The sequence below is a fragment of the Lepidochelys kempii genome, chromosome 19, assembly GCF_965140265.1.
Source record: "Lepidochelys kempii isolate rLepKem1 chromosome 19, rLepKem1.hap2, whole genome shotgun sequence".
NCBI classification, from domain to species: domain Eukaryota; kingdom Metazoa; phylum Chordata; order Testudines; family Cheloniidae; genus Lepidochelys; species Lepidochelys kempii.
The window spans coordinates 5,044,803-5,062,285 of record NC_133274.1 but is presented as its reverse complement, the minus strand read 5'-3'; the positions used below and the strand labels follow the sequence as shown (position 1 = coordinate 5,062,285).

The following is a 17,483-nucleotide window of genomic DNA, read 5'->3' as shown; positions in this document are numbered from 1 at the left end:
CCCTGTTCGTGGGTGTTAAATGTTTTTTTTATTGTTTCCAGGGGGTGGGGGGAGAGAGAGCATGCGTGCACACACACATTTTTGTTGCACACAGTCTGGTCTATACTCCATGTGGACGTTCAAACTCCAAAACACCTGGTTCACGAAGATGACGTTGATGACGACAAGCAACCAACTTTCTTTACTTGGAGTCAAAATGACTCCTCGTATTCAGCAGATCGGAGGAGTTTTCTTCCCACAATGGACTTTCTGGGCTTAACTTTCAATTTCATCAGGTGAAGACTCTCTCAGCTTTGGCCTAACCTTGCGCCTACTGAAGCCAAAGGGGAGTTTTACCACCGATGAGAATTTAGCATGGAATCAAAGAAGAGTTAAGCCAATGCTGAAGGGTTCTGAGGGTCGACATTTTGATGGCTCTCCTTAATTGCATGCACAAAGACCATGACTTGTGCATGTACATGGACATTGGCTACAGCAAATATGTGACCGGCTGCCGATCTAAAATAAAGAACTAACAATGGATAGGTAAAGGGCTGTTGAGGTTACAGTGTACACGCATGGAACTAATCAGACACATGCTATTTGTCCACTGACCACTCCTTGTATATTGTATCGTCCTCCTTCATCTATATATATTATAGAATCTTCGGCATAGGGACATTGTCTTCCTATGTAGTCTGTACAGCATATAATATATTTTGAGCACTTCCATCTAAACAACAATGATCTGTTTGTGCACACAGCTCTCCATGTTTCATGAGCAAATGGATGCCACTGAAAATATCACAAGAAGCGATAAAGTCAACATTGCAAGTGAATTTTAAGAATCCTCCTCGAAAATGTAGCCCGTGGGGGACATTTTCGCATTTTGGATACTAAGGTTTTAATTTCAGACTTGTCTAGGCAAGAATGTACTGCTCTTGTGGGGTAAGGAGGAGAATGGACCACTTGGGAGTTGTGGAGAGGAGGCAAATTAAGAGAGTTAATGCAACAGAGTTAAAACCGCTGAGAATCTGGGATTAAATCCTGTGTCACTCTCAAATTAAAGTGATTTTGGACTGTTGAAACTTAGATCTCTACTGATGTTTCATCGGAAATCACCCCTCAGCTTAGCACATTTAAGAGAGGACAAAGGCTGGAACAACAGGAGAGGTGCAGATGAGGAATGAAGGACATTAGCAGAGATGTGCTGAAGGGACCAGAGCTTGAAGATGACTGCAAGGGGGTGCTTCAGGTGAGGATTGGGGCACATTAAACAGGGGGCTGTTTGTGGAACGCGCACAGCCGGTCCTCTCAATCTATAGTCACAAAAGGAACATAAAGACAAAAGGTCGTGTGGAAAGGGCTCTACAGTGCTGTCTCTGTTAGTGCAGATGGGTGTGATCAGCATGACTCCATCTCAGGCTAGTAGGCTGGCTATGCAGGCCAAAGGAGCATTTGGGATGGGAGATGCAAATAGAGCACTTAGCTAAATAAGAACCGAAATGACAGTGGTCGGTCGTACCTACACACACCGGCAGCGGTTGGTCCCAAGCTCTGCGTTCTCCTGTCAAACAGACCAGCGCCCTGCTGCCTCGTAATGTATAACCAGGGTCACAGTTAAAGGACACAGAGCTGCCCGCAAAGTGCCCTTCATCACGGACCTTGTAGCCAAACTGTGGGATGCCAGGGTCCTCGCACTTAATGAGCTCAAAACCTGGAACCAGAGAAGAGGAAGCTCTTTTCATCAGATATTTAACAGTCAGGTACGCTAATAAGTGGGAAGATAATAGTTACTGCTTTTCCTGGGTTACCAGGTGTGAGAATTTTCTTCTCCTAATGTCGATCTCACGGCTAGTGGGAGAGAAGGAATGTTAAATGCAGCATGGTCTTGTGATTAAGGCACTGGACTGGGAATCCAGAGATTTCAGTGCCCAGCTTTGTCAGACTTCCTGTTTGTCCTCTGGCAAGTTCCCCAGGCCTTGTCTCCATTAGAAAGGGTTTGCCGGGATAACTATCCCCATACAGCTATCCTGGTACAGCTGCCTCGTGGAGATGCAGCTTATACTAGTTCCATGAATGAAATAAACTACACTGGCCAAAGGACTTTTTACCAGTATAATTCCATCTACGCTAGGGATGACTTTGTCACACTTCTAACTGACATGGCTATGCCAGTAAAATGTTTAAGTGTAGACCAGGGCTTAATCTCTTTGTCTCTCAACTCTCCATCTGCAATATGAGGATAAGAATGCTTCTTCTCTGCCACACTCTCTCTGTGATGTCTATTTAGGCTACTGGCTCTTTACGGCAAGGATTCTCTCTCAGTATGGGTTTGTACAGCGCCTTGCGCAATGGGACCTTAGTCTCAGTTGGAGCCTGTCAGCGCAATAAGAAATAACAATGACAGTCCGGATTTGTAGTCTCATGAGCCAGCAGGCCCGTGACTTACTAGAAAACTGTAGCTCAAAGCCTTTACTCGTGTTCTCACGGTTGGAGATAAATTCAAGCCACATGCTGCTGGAGGTGCTGTTGATACTGATGCCCAGCATCTCAGTGCGGCTGAAGGAGCCCAGCAAGCGAGCAGAGTTATTGTTACCGTCATAGACCTGGAAGATTAAAAAAAATATGAAAACATTGAATATTTGGTGCCTGAAGGCTCTAGCCACTAGAGGGGGACAGAGAGCCACCCTGTATAATCACGGTGGCATCCGTTTAATCATTGATAATCCTAATGACAACATCCACAAGGATGCCTATCACCGGGCTATTGACTGATGGGCCAGAATGACTGGACCACCGTGGAAATGGGAAGGAATGGAGTCAGGGGAGGAAGCTGGGGAATGCAGCACTTCTTAAAAAGGGGTGCATCAGTGTTTATTTTATCATCACCTCCCCCCATTCGCTTTAGGTCCATTTCCCCATTTCTCCCTCCGGGCTCTGTAAGCCCAAAGTGTGTTCAAAATCTCTCTTTCCTCACTGGTTAGTCCAATGTCTTTATAGGAAGGCAGGCCTCGGGCTGTGCCCAAACTCTCCCGAATTAAGTGTCTTCTTTCCAAGGTATTGATTCTCCCCACACACTGATCTGGTGCTGTCTTTAGAGATCCCCTCTGCGACGCTCACCCCTCTGATGTTCCTACAGCAGCACACCCTTCTCTGGTGCTGCTTTGCTTCCTGCCACCCTTTGGAATGAGCGGGTCTGGACTTACATGGGACTCCAACCCCTCCCACTTCCAGCAGACTCTGAGAGGATGGGGGGCTGATTACAGCCAGCTAGGTCACATCCTGCGTGTTATTTTCAGAAATAGATCACCAGCTCCAGCTGCTTCCCCCCACCAGGTAAGAGTACACTCTGTCACAGTGACACTTCAGTGGTCAATTCTGAGGATGGCTTTTGTGACTGGGGTCACCTGTGTAGTAGGAACTGGTCTGAAACCACCAAATATTTTCACTTCGGCCACCAAATGGCCACGTTAATTAATGACCCAGAGGGGAAAGTTTCCTTACCATGTTTGCCAATGACCTCAGCCATCCATTTCACCCTTGTTGTGCTTTGGAAGTACAGACACACAGAATCTAGCCTTGTGGCTAACCTAATGCACCTCCATTTGTTGGGCAAAAACATACACACAACCTCTGCTGCCTGGTGCTACAAGTTGTCATTTGCCAGGATACAGACAATCAGGGATGAAACAACGGATCACTTTCCTGATGTCTGTCAGTAACACCTGTCCCTGGGTCAGCAGTGAGGAAGGATGGCCTGGGATTAGGGCACTAACCTGGGACTTGAGACTCGTGGGTTTAATTCCCTGTCCTGATACAAGCTTCCTGTGTGACCCTGCACATGTCACTTAGGGATTGTCTACACTTCAAACGCGATAGCACCGGTAGGGCTTCAGTGTAGACACTACGTATGTAGATGAGCAGGATTCCCCCATCAGTATAGGTGATCCACCTCCTCAAGAGGTGGAAGCTAGGCTGATGGAAGAATTCTTCTGTCGACCTAGCGCTGTCTTAGCTCCACCACTCATGGATGTGGATTTTTCACACCCCTGAGCAACGTATTAAACTGACCTAGTTTTCTAGCGCAGACTAGGCCTTAGTCTCTCTGTGCCTCATTTTCAGACCCATAAATGAGGAGTGAAATACTTCCCTACTCACGAGGCGTTGTGAGGATAAATACATTCAAGGTTATGAGGAGATCAGATCCCATGGTAATGGGGGCCATATAAGTACGACAGAGAGATTAATGAAACATTTACGTTTCCTGCTCTGACTGGAACGTTCCCCCCATTCCAGGGTATTTCAGTGGAGCTTAACATTGTGTTCCGATCTTTCTGCTCAAATCTTTCTCTTTCCAGCATACAAGCGCTAGTCGGCAGGGAGCTGATGTCAGAACACGTTAGGGTAGGCCAACATTCCAACAACCGAATCCTGCTTTGCGCAAATAGGAAATCTCTCTCTTTCCAGTGACTCTATGAATAGCATGTTGGGGGATTCTGCTCACCTCGCACCGAATAAATACAACACTCAAATAAGGACAGATGTTTTCCTGGGAGATGGCTTAGCACAGTAGCAAGGAGCTTGCAACAATGTTCCCTACAAAAGGCAGTTCTTTGTGGTTAATATAATGCGGCCTAGATTTGTCTCCCTCCATACGAGTCCTGAAACTTCTAAATGCAGATGAAAATAACACTGGGCGCTGCACTGCTGAAGAGCTCGGGTCTGGCATTTTGCATTTAAATGATTTTTTTTTTTTTTTTTTTTGGCAAATCAGCCTTGACACACAAAAATCATACAAAGAACCTCACGCATGCTCCAGGCTCGTACTTGCTGCTTTACAACGATGTGGCTAAGAATGGAAGTTTGGCTTCAGGGAGTGACCCCACCCCGCGTTCCAGAAAATCTCTGAAACGGAGTCATTTTTCCCTCTATTAATGGATGTTTCTAAATATTTCTGCACATTGTGCAGTGTTTGCTGCTCTGTGGGGTGTCTGAAGCTGCCAGATTAGAGCCCCATCTCTATCCATCTACCTTAAGATACAAAATATTTTTCTTTTTTTTATAGGAAAAAATACCCAGCCTCCTAGCTAGTCTGTGCAGGATATTTCCATTACCTTTTATCAATCTAAACAGCACACTACATCATTTACATAAAAGTGTCTCCATAAATTCTCCCAAGTGTTACTTTCCAACAGAGGAGAGAGAGGCATTACCTTGAGAAGATCCCCTGACTCCAGTTCAAAAGTTCTGGCTTTCAGCTGGATTCCCTTTCCTGGCTGGGTCTGGATGGAGTAGATGCATTCATGGTTGTTACTGTAGTTTATTGGATAGTTGGGGGACAACAGAACCCCTTGAGTCCCGGTTACAGATGAGCCACATTCAGCTGTGGGAAGACGCAAAGAAACATTTTAATAACCATATGGAAATACTCGCAATATGGTACATGCATACAATAATATCTGAATCCCTGCATGTTTGTGTATAGGGCACTTGGTCCCTTACACACACCCCAAATCCACATTGCCTTGTGCTCTCTCTTCAAGTGCAGCTGGCATTTCAGCAACGAGCAGGGCTGAGCGAATAGTGTTGAGAAAATTCTGCAAATATTCAGATTAAAAAATTAATCCTAATATGATGGTGTATGGACTGTGAAGAGCTTTACTAGCACAGGTATTTGCAAAAATTAAAAAATATCACAGTTTAAGCTTGGATGTACCATTACTTACTGAGGCCCCGATTCAGGAAAGCACCTATGCACCTGCCTAAGTGTGAAATCAATGGGAGTTAAGCACATGTTTAAATGCTTTCCTGAATTAGGGCCTGAAAGAAGGTTTTGAAGTGCATGTTGCACTGTGCTCTTCAACCATTTGCCTGTGTGCTTCTACAAGTCACCCAACACAAAAAACCCCAAACCAGACCCCTTTATTTAACTAACCCACGCAGAGACTATCTCCTAGTTCAGCCCTTGAATATTGGTAACAGACTGTTACAACGGTAAAGGCTAGTTGCTCAGGGAAATATGCTGAGGCGAAATTCACGAATAATTTCAAATAGTAACTAAATCAGTGAATTTCACAATCTTCCCGAGAATAAAGTTGAAGACAAAAGAACAGGCAAAATTGGAGACACTGTTCATTGTTAATCATGCCCTTAGCTCTAGCGATACAATAGCAGATGGGGGATACACTATTTGACATTATTTCAAAACCTCCTATTTACTTACTGACCCAGCACTTCTTTCTCCCACCTTGCAGCTGCCAGCTCTCGTAATTTCAACAAGGAATGGGAGACGCTTGTGGAGATACAGTATGAAGGTTTTCCCCCTCCCTCATATTCATTTTTTGTTTCCCAAACTAGTCTAAGTTCATGCACCTTTGGTTCCTCCCAAAATTTAAGCCCAGAGATTTTTCAAAGGTGAGTCACTTGAACCCCACCCCGTTTTCTGTAGCTGAACAGAATCCAGCACTCTTTATTAGGGAGAGAATTGCAAAAATGCTCAGCTGGCCCTGACGGACAGACCAATAGACAGGCTATAAACTATATTTATTTTGTCATTAGAATTTCTCTTTGCTCCTTTTGTCACAGTCCATGTTTCCACTGGGTTTTCTCCCCTACCCCATCTACTTGGATCCTTTGTCTACACTGTCTCCTAAGACAAACATGAACCCTGTAGCATTTGAGTTCAAGCCAAAGGTTGGATTCCACAGTGTCTGAACGGCTCAAAATTTTCGAAGCAAGCTACTTTCTAGAGGAAGAATGGCCTTGGCATTAAGGCACTGGATTGGGACTCAGAAGAAGTGGGTTTAACTCCTAGTGTGACCCTGGGCAAATCTCTTAATTTCTCTGGGTCTCAACTCCCCATCTGTAAGGTGGGGATGAGAATATTTCTTTTGGCTGTCTTGTCTATTTAGATCGTAAGCCTTTCTAGGCAAGGTGTGTCTCGTATTAAGTGTCTGCACAGCGCACGGCACAACAAGGCTTTGATCTTGGTTGGGGGCCCTGCGTGTTACTGGAAAATAACACAACAAAAGCACTTGAGAAAATAAGGCACAGAGGAATTAATAAACCTGATTTTCTTGGGTCCTGAACAATCACAGCTTCTACTGACTCACAGAATCACAGACGATCAGGGTTGGAAGGGACCTCGGGAGGTCACCTAGTCCCACCCCCTGCTCAAAGCAGGGCCAATCCCCAACTAAAGCATCCCAGCCAGGGCTTTGTCAAGCCTGACCTTAAAAACTTCTAAGAAGGAGATTCCACCACCTCCCTAGGTAACACATTCCAGTGTTTCACCACCCTCCTAGTGAAAAAGTTTTTCCTAATATCCAACCTAAACCTCCCCCACTGCAACTTGAGACCATTACTCCTCGTTCTGTCATCTGCTACCACTGAGAACAGTCTAGATCCATCCTCTTTGGATCCCCCTTTCAGGTAGTTGAAAGCAGCTATCAAATCCCCCCTCATTCTTCTCTTCTGCAGACTAAACAATCCCAGTTCCCTCAGCCTCTCCTCATAACTCATGTGTTCCAGTCCCCTAATAATTTTTGTTGCCCTCCTCTGGACGTTTTCCAATTTTTGCACATCCTTCTTGTAGTGTGGGGCCCAAAACTGGACACAGAACTCCAGATGAGGCCTCACCAATGTCGAATAGAGGGGAAAGATCACGTCCCTCGATCTGCTCGCTATGCCCCTACTTATACATCCCAAAATGCCATTGGCCTTCTTGGCAACAAGGGCACACTGTTGACTCATATCCAGCTTCTCGTCCACTGTAACCCATAGGTCCTTTTTTGCAGAACTGCTGCCTAGCCATTCGGTCCCTAGTCTGTAGTGGTGCATAGGATTTCCAAAGGAAGCCATGAGCATTCAGTGCCTCTGAAAATCAAGCTGTAAGTGGCCTGTCTAATAGTGAACCAGTGGAGGAGGAGGTAGATATAGAACCTGGGAGTCCCAATTTCTAGTCCTGTGTAGAGCAGGTCCGAAATTTTCCTTGCAAATGCTGATTTATGAAAATTGAAACGATTTGTGGGAAAGGGTCAGTTTTGATGAGTCTCCCAATTCGAAAATTTAAACAACGTTTTGAAATTGTCAAAACATCCCGGTTGACTTTTTCTAAACAAAAAAAATCATTTTTGGGCTTGAAATGACTTTTTGTTTCAATTTGTTTGTTAACTTGCACTAAGAGAAAAGTAAAAAATATTTTTTAAAAGGTGAAAAGCAAGAGCAAACATTTTGAAACTGCTGAAATGAAACATTTTGACTGACCCAATTAAAAAAAAAAGAATAGCAGTCTGTCGGTTGGTGAAAAATGTTGAGATTTTGACTTTTCAGTCCAATTCAGAACAGGAAAAACATTTTAAATCTCAAACCTTCTCACAATCCGAGAAAACCATTTCCCACCCAGAGCTAGTCCTGTGCTCTCACCATCAACCACAGCCCTTTCCTTAGAGACCCTGTCACTACACAATACCCAGAATATTATTATTAGCTCCTTGATCCCTACCTACTCTTTGCCACACCAGCAGCTGTTTCAGCACTGCATCAAGCAGGCTGCTGTGAAGACTCACCAGGGCAAAGAATTGGCCTTAGCAGGCTGCAGTGAAATCACATCGGCTTTTGTTGTAATCTAATGCACATGGCTTTCAAAGTTACTTTTCTCCCTCCAGAACTAAAAAGAACCTTTCATTTACACATGCAATCTATTGTGCAAAGCAATTTAAGAGCCTGGAAATGTGATGGTTTCAAGATTCTGTGCATCAGATACCATTAAGAAGCTAGGTTCCCTCCCCCCCCCCCACACAGCACCTTTGAATACATTTCAAAGCATTAACAACCATCCAGGCTGGCGTTCACCCTAGAACAAAGCATCTCCCCCGCCGCAGTATCTTCAGTTATGTCACAAGGAATTCACCAAAGACTCTCAGGCGGAATTGATCAGGCAAATATTGATTCAGACACCTGCACGCTTGCTAGGTATCTTTACCCTGCGGGTTAAGTCTGTACCTTCACAAGGGCACCACCTTCTGTGCTCCCCACCTCTTCTGATCACTGAAGCTACTCTGTTACTTGGCCGGCCTTATGGTTCATGAGGTACGAAGTTCCCAGTGAGGGCGGTAAATCAAGCAAGGTGCTGCCTTCCCTTTTTGACCCTGCTACTCAGGGTGGGGGGATGAAGTTCTGGCAGGGGCTTGATTTTTCCTCCCCTCCAAACCTACTACCAGAGAGCGAGATAAGACAGAGCCTCCAAGGAAAATGGGGCCTACACAAGAGTGTTGTTCTAAGTGGCCACTCGCTTTGCTTTATTTGTGTCTAAGAACCGCCAGGTCTCTTTTGCATCACTCATGGTGATCCATTTTCAGCATGTTCCTCCAAAGCTAGCAAGGCACAAGCAGGCTCCTAAGGGAGCCAACAGCATAAGAGCAGGTAGATAACACTGAGAACAGATTGATGTAAAGCTCATGTCCGTGCAGAAGAGAGGACCAAATACAGGTTGAATAAGGCAGCATTTGTTCAAGGCAATGTGTGTACCAAACCCTTCCCCTGTAAAGGAGAAAGCTGGGCAAGGCTAACATGATCTTCCCTGAGCAGTGAAGGCCCCAAGGGCATCCTGAGACAGTTACAGAAACCACAGAGCCTCCTGAACAACTCAGGATGAAGTCTACATGGACATGTGACTAGAGCAGTGTCCTGTTCCTTCCCTCACCAGCTCTTAGAGGGTGCTAGTAACACTAACGAGGGATAAGAAGATTGAGAGGGGACAGGCTAACAATTTTCAAGTACATACAAGGTTGTTACAAGGGAAAGGGAGTAATTCTTCTTCTTAACCTCTGAGGACAGGACCAGAAGCAATGGGCTTAAATTGCAGCCAGGGAAGTTTAGGTTGGACATTAGGGAAAACTTCCTAACTGTCAGGTTTCAGAGTGGTAGCCGTGATCTAATGAAGTGGGCTTCAGCCCACGAAAGCTTATGCTCAAATAAATTTGTTAGTCTCTAAGGTGCCACAAGTACTCCTCGTTCTTTCTAACTGTCAGGATGGTTTAGCTCTGGAATAAATTGCCCAGGGAGGTTGTGGAACCTCCGTCGTTGGAGATTTTCAAGAGCAGGTTAGACAAACACCTGTCAGGGATGATCTAGACAATACTTAGTCCTGCCATGAGTACAGGGGACTGGACTAGCCTTCCAGTCCCATGATTCTATAAGAGCTCAGAGAGCCAAAGAACTACTAGGTTTTATGCATTTGCCATAGGACAGTGAGTCCTCTTGGGCAGCCCCAGTTTTCAGTGAGAGGGTTGGTCAGTTCTGCTGGGCTCCTATCTGTCCATCCTATTTCCCTTAACCATAGCCTGGGAAGCACTTGATCACAGTGTAGAGGGCTGGTTCTCCATGGTGCTTGCTCCTCTTTTAAAGAGGTGGTGGAAGCATAGCCAAAGGAACCGTGTTATATCATTCAAGCAAATATCAATGGGGAATGTCTGGAGATATTTGCTCATTTGTACCTGCTGACCCTAGTCTCTCTCACATAAAGTGTTTCAGTGCTTATTTCTTGACAGGAAAAGGCTGTGGCATGCACTCTGCAAGCACGTAAAGCAGTAGCAGGTGGTGGAAGATCAGGCATAAAATTCCTGACTATATTCTTTTACACAAGGCTAACACACAGAGTTGAGAATCTGATCAGCAGCATCATGGAACTAGTCACTCAAACACCAGAGTTTCCTGCAAACCATGAGACAATAAATTTGATCCATTATTATAAAACCAACATGTTAATTTAAAACCAGGGGAACTGGGTAAGTGGAAGCCATTATGTTGGCTTAGTGCTGATGTCTGTGGATCGAATGTAAAGCAGTATTATGACTCCTTTCTATTTCCATTTCCCTGATTAGCTTTCCCTGTAACCTGATTATTAAGTGTGCCCTGGAATGGCTGCTTGACATGGCAGAATGATGTGACCTTGTGACCAAGACATTACTTGTCAGTGCTAGGAAATGGATTCAGCATGACAGGACTCACAGGCAACGCGCTGCAGACTGCAGAGACAGCCTTGCTCTCAGTGGGGTGCCCTCTTTGCCTTGGCCACAACAGGTTACTCACATTTATAGACAGACTTGAAATGGCAGGATTTGCTAGACTGGAAGTGGCAGGATAAATGGATCAGGGATTCTCTCTAAAGCAGAGGGCTCTCAAACTGCATGCTCTAGCCCACTGGTTGTCGGCAGAGGACTTGCTCATGGTCTGCAGGGAGCTGGCTGATAACATGGTGCTGGCTGTTTATTTCTAACTGCCAGATTGCGTTACAAGAAACTAAAAAATGTACATTAAATACTGCCTTAGGATCACTCCTCTATGTAAATAATTGCTGTAGGACCCCAGAGATGATATGCAATGGCCAATGGGAAGGGAGGGCAGGGGCCAATGGGAGAGGGAGGAGGAGGAGGAGGAGGCTGGTCAATGAGTGGCAAAGGAGGGGTCAATGGAAAGAAGAGGTGGGGGGTGCTGGGCAAAGGGAGGGGAGGGCAGGGGGCAATGGGAGGATGAGGTGGGGACTGGGCCATGGGAGGAGGTTGGGGGTGGGGCAACGGGGGGCGAGGCAATGGGAGGGCAGGGTGGGGACATAGGAGGGGCAGTGGTTTCCAGGAGACAGTCTCTGTATGAACTCCTAGTCCGCTCTCTTGTGGACGTCTCCTCTGAAGTCCCCCGTGCTGCATGTTTCCTTTCTCGAGGATGCAGCGGGAAGGGTATCATTTTCTAGCCATCTTCACGAGACTTTTCATCAGGGATGCAGGGCCCTCCCACACCCTACGATTTACTTGCCTCTCCGTGGACCATCTCCAGAGCCGCCGCTTGTTCCCTCTCCCTCCCCGCCCACGCAGCAAGCACAAAGACGCGGCCCCGGGGTGGGGGGAGGCCGCACGCTGCCGGCGCATGCCCCTGCCCGTTTCACATTACGATAGAATACATCGACCAAGCAAAATGAAAGCACATGACCACCTACCAACACACCTTGGCAGAGGCGAACTCCACACACGCCGTCTACCCCCCAGGCAAGTGATGCGTGACACGCCCTCCAGCCGGTACCCGGGGAAGCAAGAGAAGGTCAGCACGTCCCCCACGCCGAACTGCAGGCCCTTCCGGATGCTGTAGGCCGGGACCTCCGGCTCGTCGCAGGGCTCCAGGTCGTACTCTAAGGAGGGGTATGAGGATGTTGCATTAGGGGGCTGATTCATCAGGCTCCCCACCCCGCCCGCAAGGAGCTACAGAAACAATGCACTGATGACAATAGTCGGGTGACCAGACAGCAAATGTGAAAAATCGGGACAGGGCGTGGGGGGTAACAGGAGCCTATATAAGAAAGAGACCCACAAATCGGAACTGTCCCTATAAAATAGGGACATCTGGTCACCCTAAACAATAGTGCTCAGTGTTTTGATTGCAGCTGGGTGTAATTCATGCCGGGGCAAAGGGGCCGGCACCAGGCCAGCGCAAGTTCCTCAAAACAGGGGTGAGTTCCATCCTAGGGGAGCAGTCAACAGGGCTCTAGATTTAACCCGACACTGGACCACATTCTCCATCATTGACACCAGATTACTGTGAGTGAACAGCAATGCCAATGGTACCAAGTCAGAATGGAGACATTTTCTTCTCCCGTTGGACAGGTGTCAATGACATGGGAAGTCAACCCAGTGGTTCTCTCCCATCTTCTCTTGTTCCCAAGAGCCCTTAGCACCCCGTGTTGTATTCAAGTCTTCATTGCTCTCTCTCAGACCTGCTCTATTCAGTCAGCCTTTGAGACAGCCCATACCCTACATTACTGTCACACCTTTTATCCTGAAATGATGACTGCAGAAACCACTGAAATGCACCCACCTCTGGAGTGGAATCCAGAAGCCAACTGACTGCTGCACCTTGCAGAACGGGATGTGAGGAATTTGAGCCAAGGAAACCAAGGGCAAAACTGCCACTTCTGTAAAATGCCATGGAAATTTTTCACTTCCCGTCTGCTCCATTTAGAGCTAGCTTTTAAAAGTGTCATCCAAAAAGACTCACGTACAGTAAGTTGCTTGATATTCACTTTATTTGCTTTAATGGAATGAGGCTGGATTCATGGGACTGGGATTTCTGCTGCTTCTGAATTGCTAATCCACAGAGTGAGTGGGACACAACATCCTGCTAAGGGACCGTGGGAGAATGGCTACACTGCTAACCGGAAGGGCATTTGCTGTTAAAGCAGGTTGGAAAATATATTTCATTCGCCGCAAAACCTTCCGAAGACAAACATTTTTCAACGAATTGTTCAGGGTTTTGCTAAAAAAGAAAAACCCCCAAAACCAAAAGTTATTTCGTTTATGGCAACCAAAAATTAAAAAAAACATAGTGGAGTCCCATTTTTAGCTGACATAAACAGAAAACAAGCAATTTTGACAAAACCCCTGAAAAATATCAATAGAAAGGGACATATTCTTGTGCAAATTTCTGTTTGGTCAAAAGCCATTTTTTATCAAAGTGTGGATGAAAACTTTTTTGACTAGCTCTGTTTGCTGCGGGGATTTAAGCTGATCAGGCTTGAACTCCTGGTTTCAGAAGCCCTAACACAGGTATTTAAAATCAATGCTTCGTTTCCTAACCCATCCCTAGCAGCTCATGCGGGCACACTAGCTATCTATGCCTAGAGACCTAAATGCAAGCACAGCATCAGGCATTACAACCACAATTTTTGTCACTTTTAGCCCCAGTGATTTTGTTCTATACAGAGTCTACCATAATGCATGGCACCTTAGAGACGAACCAATTTATTTGAGCAGAAGCTTTTGTGCGCTACAGCTCACTTCATTGGACTGGATGCATCCGATGAAGTGAGCTGTAGCTCACGAAAGCTCATGCTCAAATAAATTGGTTAGTCTCTAAGGTGCCACAAGTCCTCCTTTTCTTTTTGTGGATACAGACTAACAGGGCTGCTCCTCTGAAACCTGCCATAATGCATGAGCATCCTGAAGAGCCAGACAGCACCGACTGTATTTTCAAAAGGCAGTGCCATCTGGGCAAACACGCCAGACATCATGGGCACATGTTCAGATTGGTGAGTGCAAAACAGCCACCTAACACACTGTAAAGGGAGCTTACACAAGTCAAGTGACCATTTGCATGAGCACTCACCTGTTCTGCATATGCAAATATGCATTTGCTTAGGTCTTTATCTAGCTGCACCATGTATATTTTGCGGGCAGAAGAGATGTTTATATATGTGAAATTTGGTCTTAGGGAAACCAGTCTATTGTACAATTACATGGGGTCTGAACCTGTGAGGAAGGTGGCATGGTCCGGTGGGTAGGGGACTGAACTTGGACTCATGAGACCTTGGTTCTGTCACTGATCTACTGTGTCACCTGATGCAAGACACGTTCCCTTTCTGTGCCTCAGTTTCACTTCCTGTCTTGTGTCCCTCTTGTACGGATTGTAAGCTCTTTTGGGTAGGGGCTCCCTCTTACATGTGTTTATACACAGCCTAGCACAATGGGACCCCAGTCTTGGTTGGAGTCCATAGATGCTACTGTGATACAAATAATTAATAATGCAAAGCGCTTAGAAACCCGCAAGCTCCACTGAGATGAATAGAAGTTGAGGTGCCCAGCATCAGGCCCAAGCAGTTTCAGAGCTCTACATTCCTGAATGCCCTCCTAGGCTCCAGGGTGCCGGCTTCTACCAGCAACTCTTTTATTACAGCATCGTGAGCAAAGGAAGCCCAGCAAGCATGTACTGTTCCAGCTTCCCAGCAATGCCATCAGGCTAGTCTAAAGGCTGAGGCTTTGCAAAGCATGTATTCTCTCTAAGATCAACCAGAGCCAGCTGCAGAGGCTGGGTCACTGGATGAGCTGCTTGATGAAGTGCCCTTGGCATAGGAGCAGGGCACTGGACCAATGTACAAGGAGACCAGCCGGGCGACAGGAGTGACCAGCTAAGCTCCTTTCCCCAAAGAGTCCAGATTGCTTGGAGTCTCTTTCTAAGGCATCCCATCTGCCACAGCTTCCTGGGCTGAGAATGGAAATGCTGTGCAGGGAATGGAGGTATCTGGAGCAAGGAGGGATGGCAAACCCACAGGAAACGAGAGAGAGGAAACTGGGTTCCCAGGAACAGAGGAGAAAACAAAAAGCCAGTTGGGAGGGGATGATAAATGCCAGTGCAGAGGGATTTAATTTCAGCAGATTTAGTCCACTGGCTGATGCTATGCAAGAATGAAGAAATATAATTACACAGGTACATTTTTATTAATGTTGTACTTGCATGGATCAGAAGACATGGAATAAAATTTTAAAAAGCAAAATATCCCTTAAAATTCCTGATTTAAAATGAAGACTGGATGGATGGATACTGGTCCCTGTCTAGGGATCCTAGGAGCTACAGTAATACAAATAAAATTAATCATCATCATCATCATCATCAGATGGCTCAGGGGAATGGGCCTTTTCTACTTGGTCATTAGTTTGATCTTGGCTCAGGTCACCCTGATTGCAAATTGTACAGCAGCCAGGACTGAACGACCATGCGGAGAGGGATCCTGTAGAAGTCCTCGAACCACTTCATTTCAGGGCTTAGGTGCATCAGTGGCGTGAATGTGGCTAGGCAGAGGATTGATCTCCAAGGCACACAACCTGGCCCTTCCCACCAGCCCTCAATTCGTGACAAGAATCAGTCTTTGCTCTTACCCGAGAAGGTGATGTTGAATCCCTCGTAGGACATGGAGAAGTCCGAGATGAAACGGATCTGAGCGGAGAAGTTCCCAAAGAGCCCGGCGCTGATGGGGGGAGGCAGGCGGGACCCGGTAAACTGTTTCAGCGGCTGGGTGAAGCTGCCATTTTCGGTGATGAGCAGGTAGTCATGGCCGCTCTCCAGATGAAAGGTGTGAAAGGTGAAGAACACACCTGTGGGGAAGAGAAGAGAGGCGCCCAGCTCAACAGGTGTTTCTACAGTGCCCAAACACTCAGTGCAGCCTGTTAACCTTCCCGCTCCCCAAAACAGCAGTTCAACACCCGCCTCCCAAAAAAAGAAAAAGGAGACTGAAAAGACTGGGAGCATTTACTTTAGAGAGGACAGAAACAGGCAGAGAACAGGAGAGACCTAGGTGCCACCAATGCCTAAGGCTCCTGCAACAGCAGTGAACTGATGAGGTGAAATATACCCAGATGATCACAGCGGGTGATCCCAGGCCCCACGCTGCAGAGCAAGACGGAAAAACTAATAGGGGTCAGGAAGATGCTTTCCCTGGGGGGAGGTTATGCCAAATCCCTGCACCTTTCTCTGAAGTTGTGGTATTAGTCCCTGTGAGTGACAGGATACTGAATTAGATAGACCCTGGTCTTATCTGGTATTGCAATTCCTATGAGCAAGAAAGATTCTGCACTCTCATCCTGACAGCGTACGGCCAAAAGAGAAATTAAAACCGAACCAACAACTACTAAAGCCAGCCAGAGAAAGAAAAGCTCTCCCCTCTTCCCCCCTAAAAATCTAGGTTTCCATAGTTTGAACAATGAAGCTGGAAGGGTTTGACCCGGCCACATTTGTTAAGTATTTAGAGTCAGCAATGGATTTTTTAACATCTCCCTCAAACCTACACACTCGCAAAAACAGCTACTATTTCTAATTTCCAAGGAGGCCTGCAGCTGTCTGGAATTCAAACACAATTAGAAATGGCAGCAGCAGCTTTTGTAGAGACAGGAAAGGCGGGCTCCTAGACTTCAGCACTTGTCACATCAACCATCCGATGACGTTAACGGACTAAAGAAACATCAAGCAACAAATAAACCCCTTTGGCTTTTGTACAGCTTCTTTCATCCGAAGAGCTCAATGCACACTCCAAACTTTAAGGACCAGACTGTGATATCTGACCTCATGTTGACTTCTGCTTTACACTAGCCATACACTGAAATCAGTGGGGCTGCTGGTGGATTAAGTATAAGAATATCCCAATCTGGATTCTAATCAGTTACAGTTGAACTGTAACCCCTTTAGTGACACAAGTAGCGCCCAGTGGCACAACAAAGGTATTTCATTAAAAAACCCTAATTGCCAATGTATCAATTGCCAGACTGGATCAGGTCTGATGTCCATCTAGTTCTGTCTCTGACAGCGGCCAGCACCAGATGTGTCAAAGGAAGGTGCAAGAACTCCACACAGTAGCAGATGCGGGATAATCTGGTTCCCACGTTAGGTCTCGTCCTGATTTCTAACCGTTCAAGATTGGGTAAAGCCCCGAAGCATGAGACTTAACATCCCTTCCAAACTGTCTGTTGGCATTCAGTACTATCGCTCTGGATATTAAGAACATAAGAGCAGCCAAACTGGGTCAGGCCAAAGGTCCATCTAGATCACACGAGGGGATCACACGAGGGGAGTAGCCGTGCCCTGTCTACCCTGGCACTTCACAGCGCAGAAACTTGCAGCGCTCAGGGGAGTGTTTTTTCACACAGCTGAGTGAGAAAGTTGCAGCGCTGTAAAGTGCCAGGGTAGAC

At 46.3% G+C, this 17,483-nt stretch overlaps 1 protein-coding gene across 11 annotated transcripts in view; it reads right to left on the bottom strand.

The window, feature by feature from the left end:
• Positions 1 to 17,483, bottom strand: part of CSMD2 (CUB and Sushi multiple domains 2) — a 548,097-nt gene that overhangs the window by 162,924 nt on the left and 367,690 nt on the right. For 10 of the 11 annotated variants that reach the window (XM_073317325.1, XM_073317326.1, XM_073317333.1 and 7 more), the window contains 5 exons: positions 15,681 to 15,896; positions 11,975 to 12,163; positions 5,196 to 5,365; positions 2,432 to 2,588; positions 1,505 to 1,696 (listed from right to left, as the gene is read on the bottom strand). In XM_073317325.1, coding sequence (XP_073173426.1) covers positions 1,505 to 1,696; positions 2,432 to 2,588; positions 5,196 to 5,365; positions 11,975 to 12,163; positions 15,681 to 15,896 — 924 coding nt within the window. The remainder of the gene's footprint in view (positions 1 to 1,504; positions 1,697 to 2,431; positions 2,589 to 5,195; positions 5,366 to 11,974; positions 12,164 to 15,680; positions 15,897 to 17,483) is intronic. The other variant, XM_073317330.1, reaches the window with a different exon arrangement.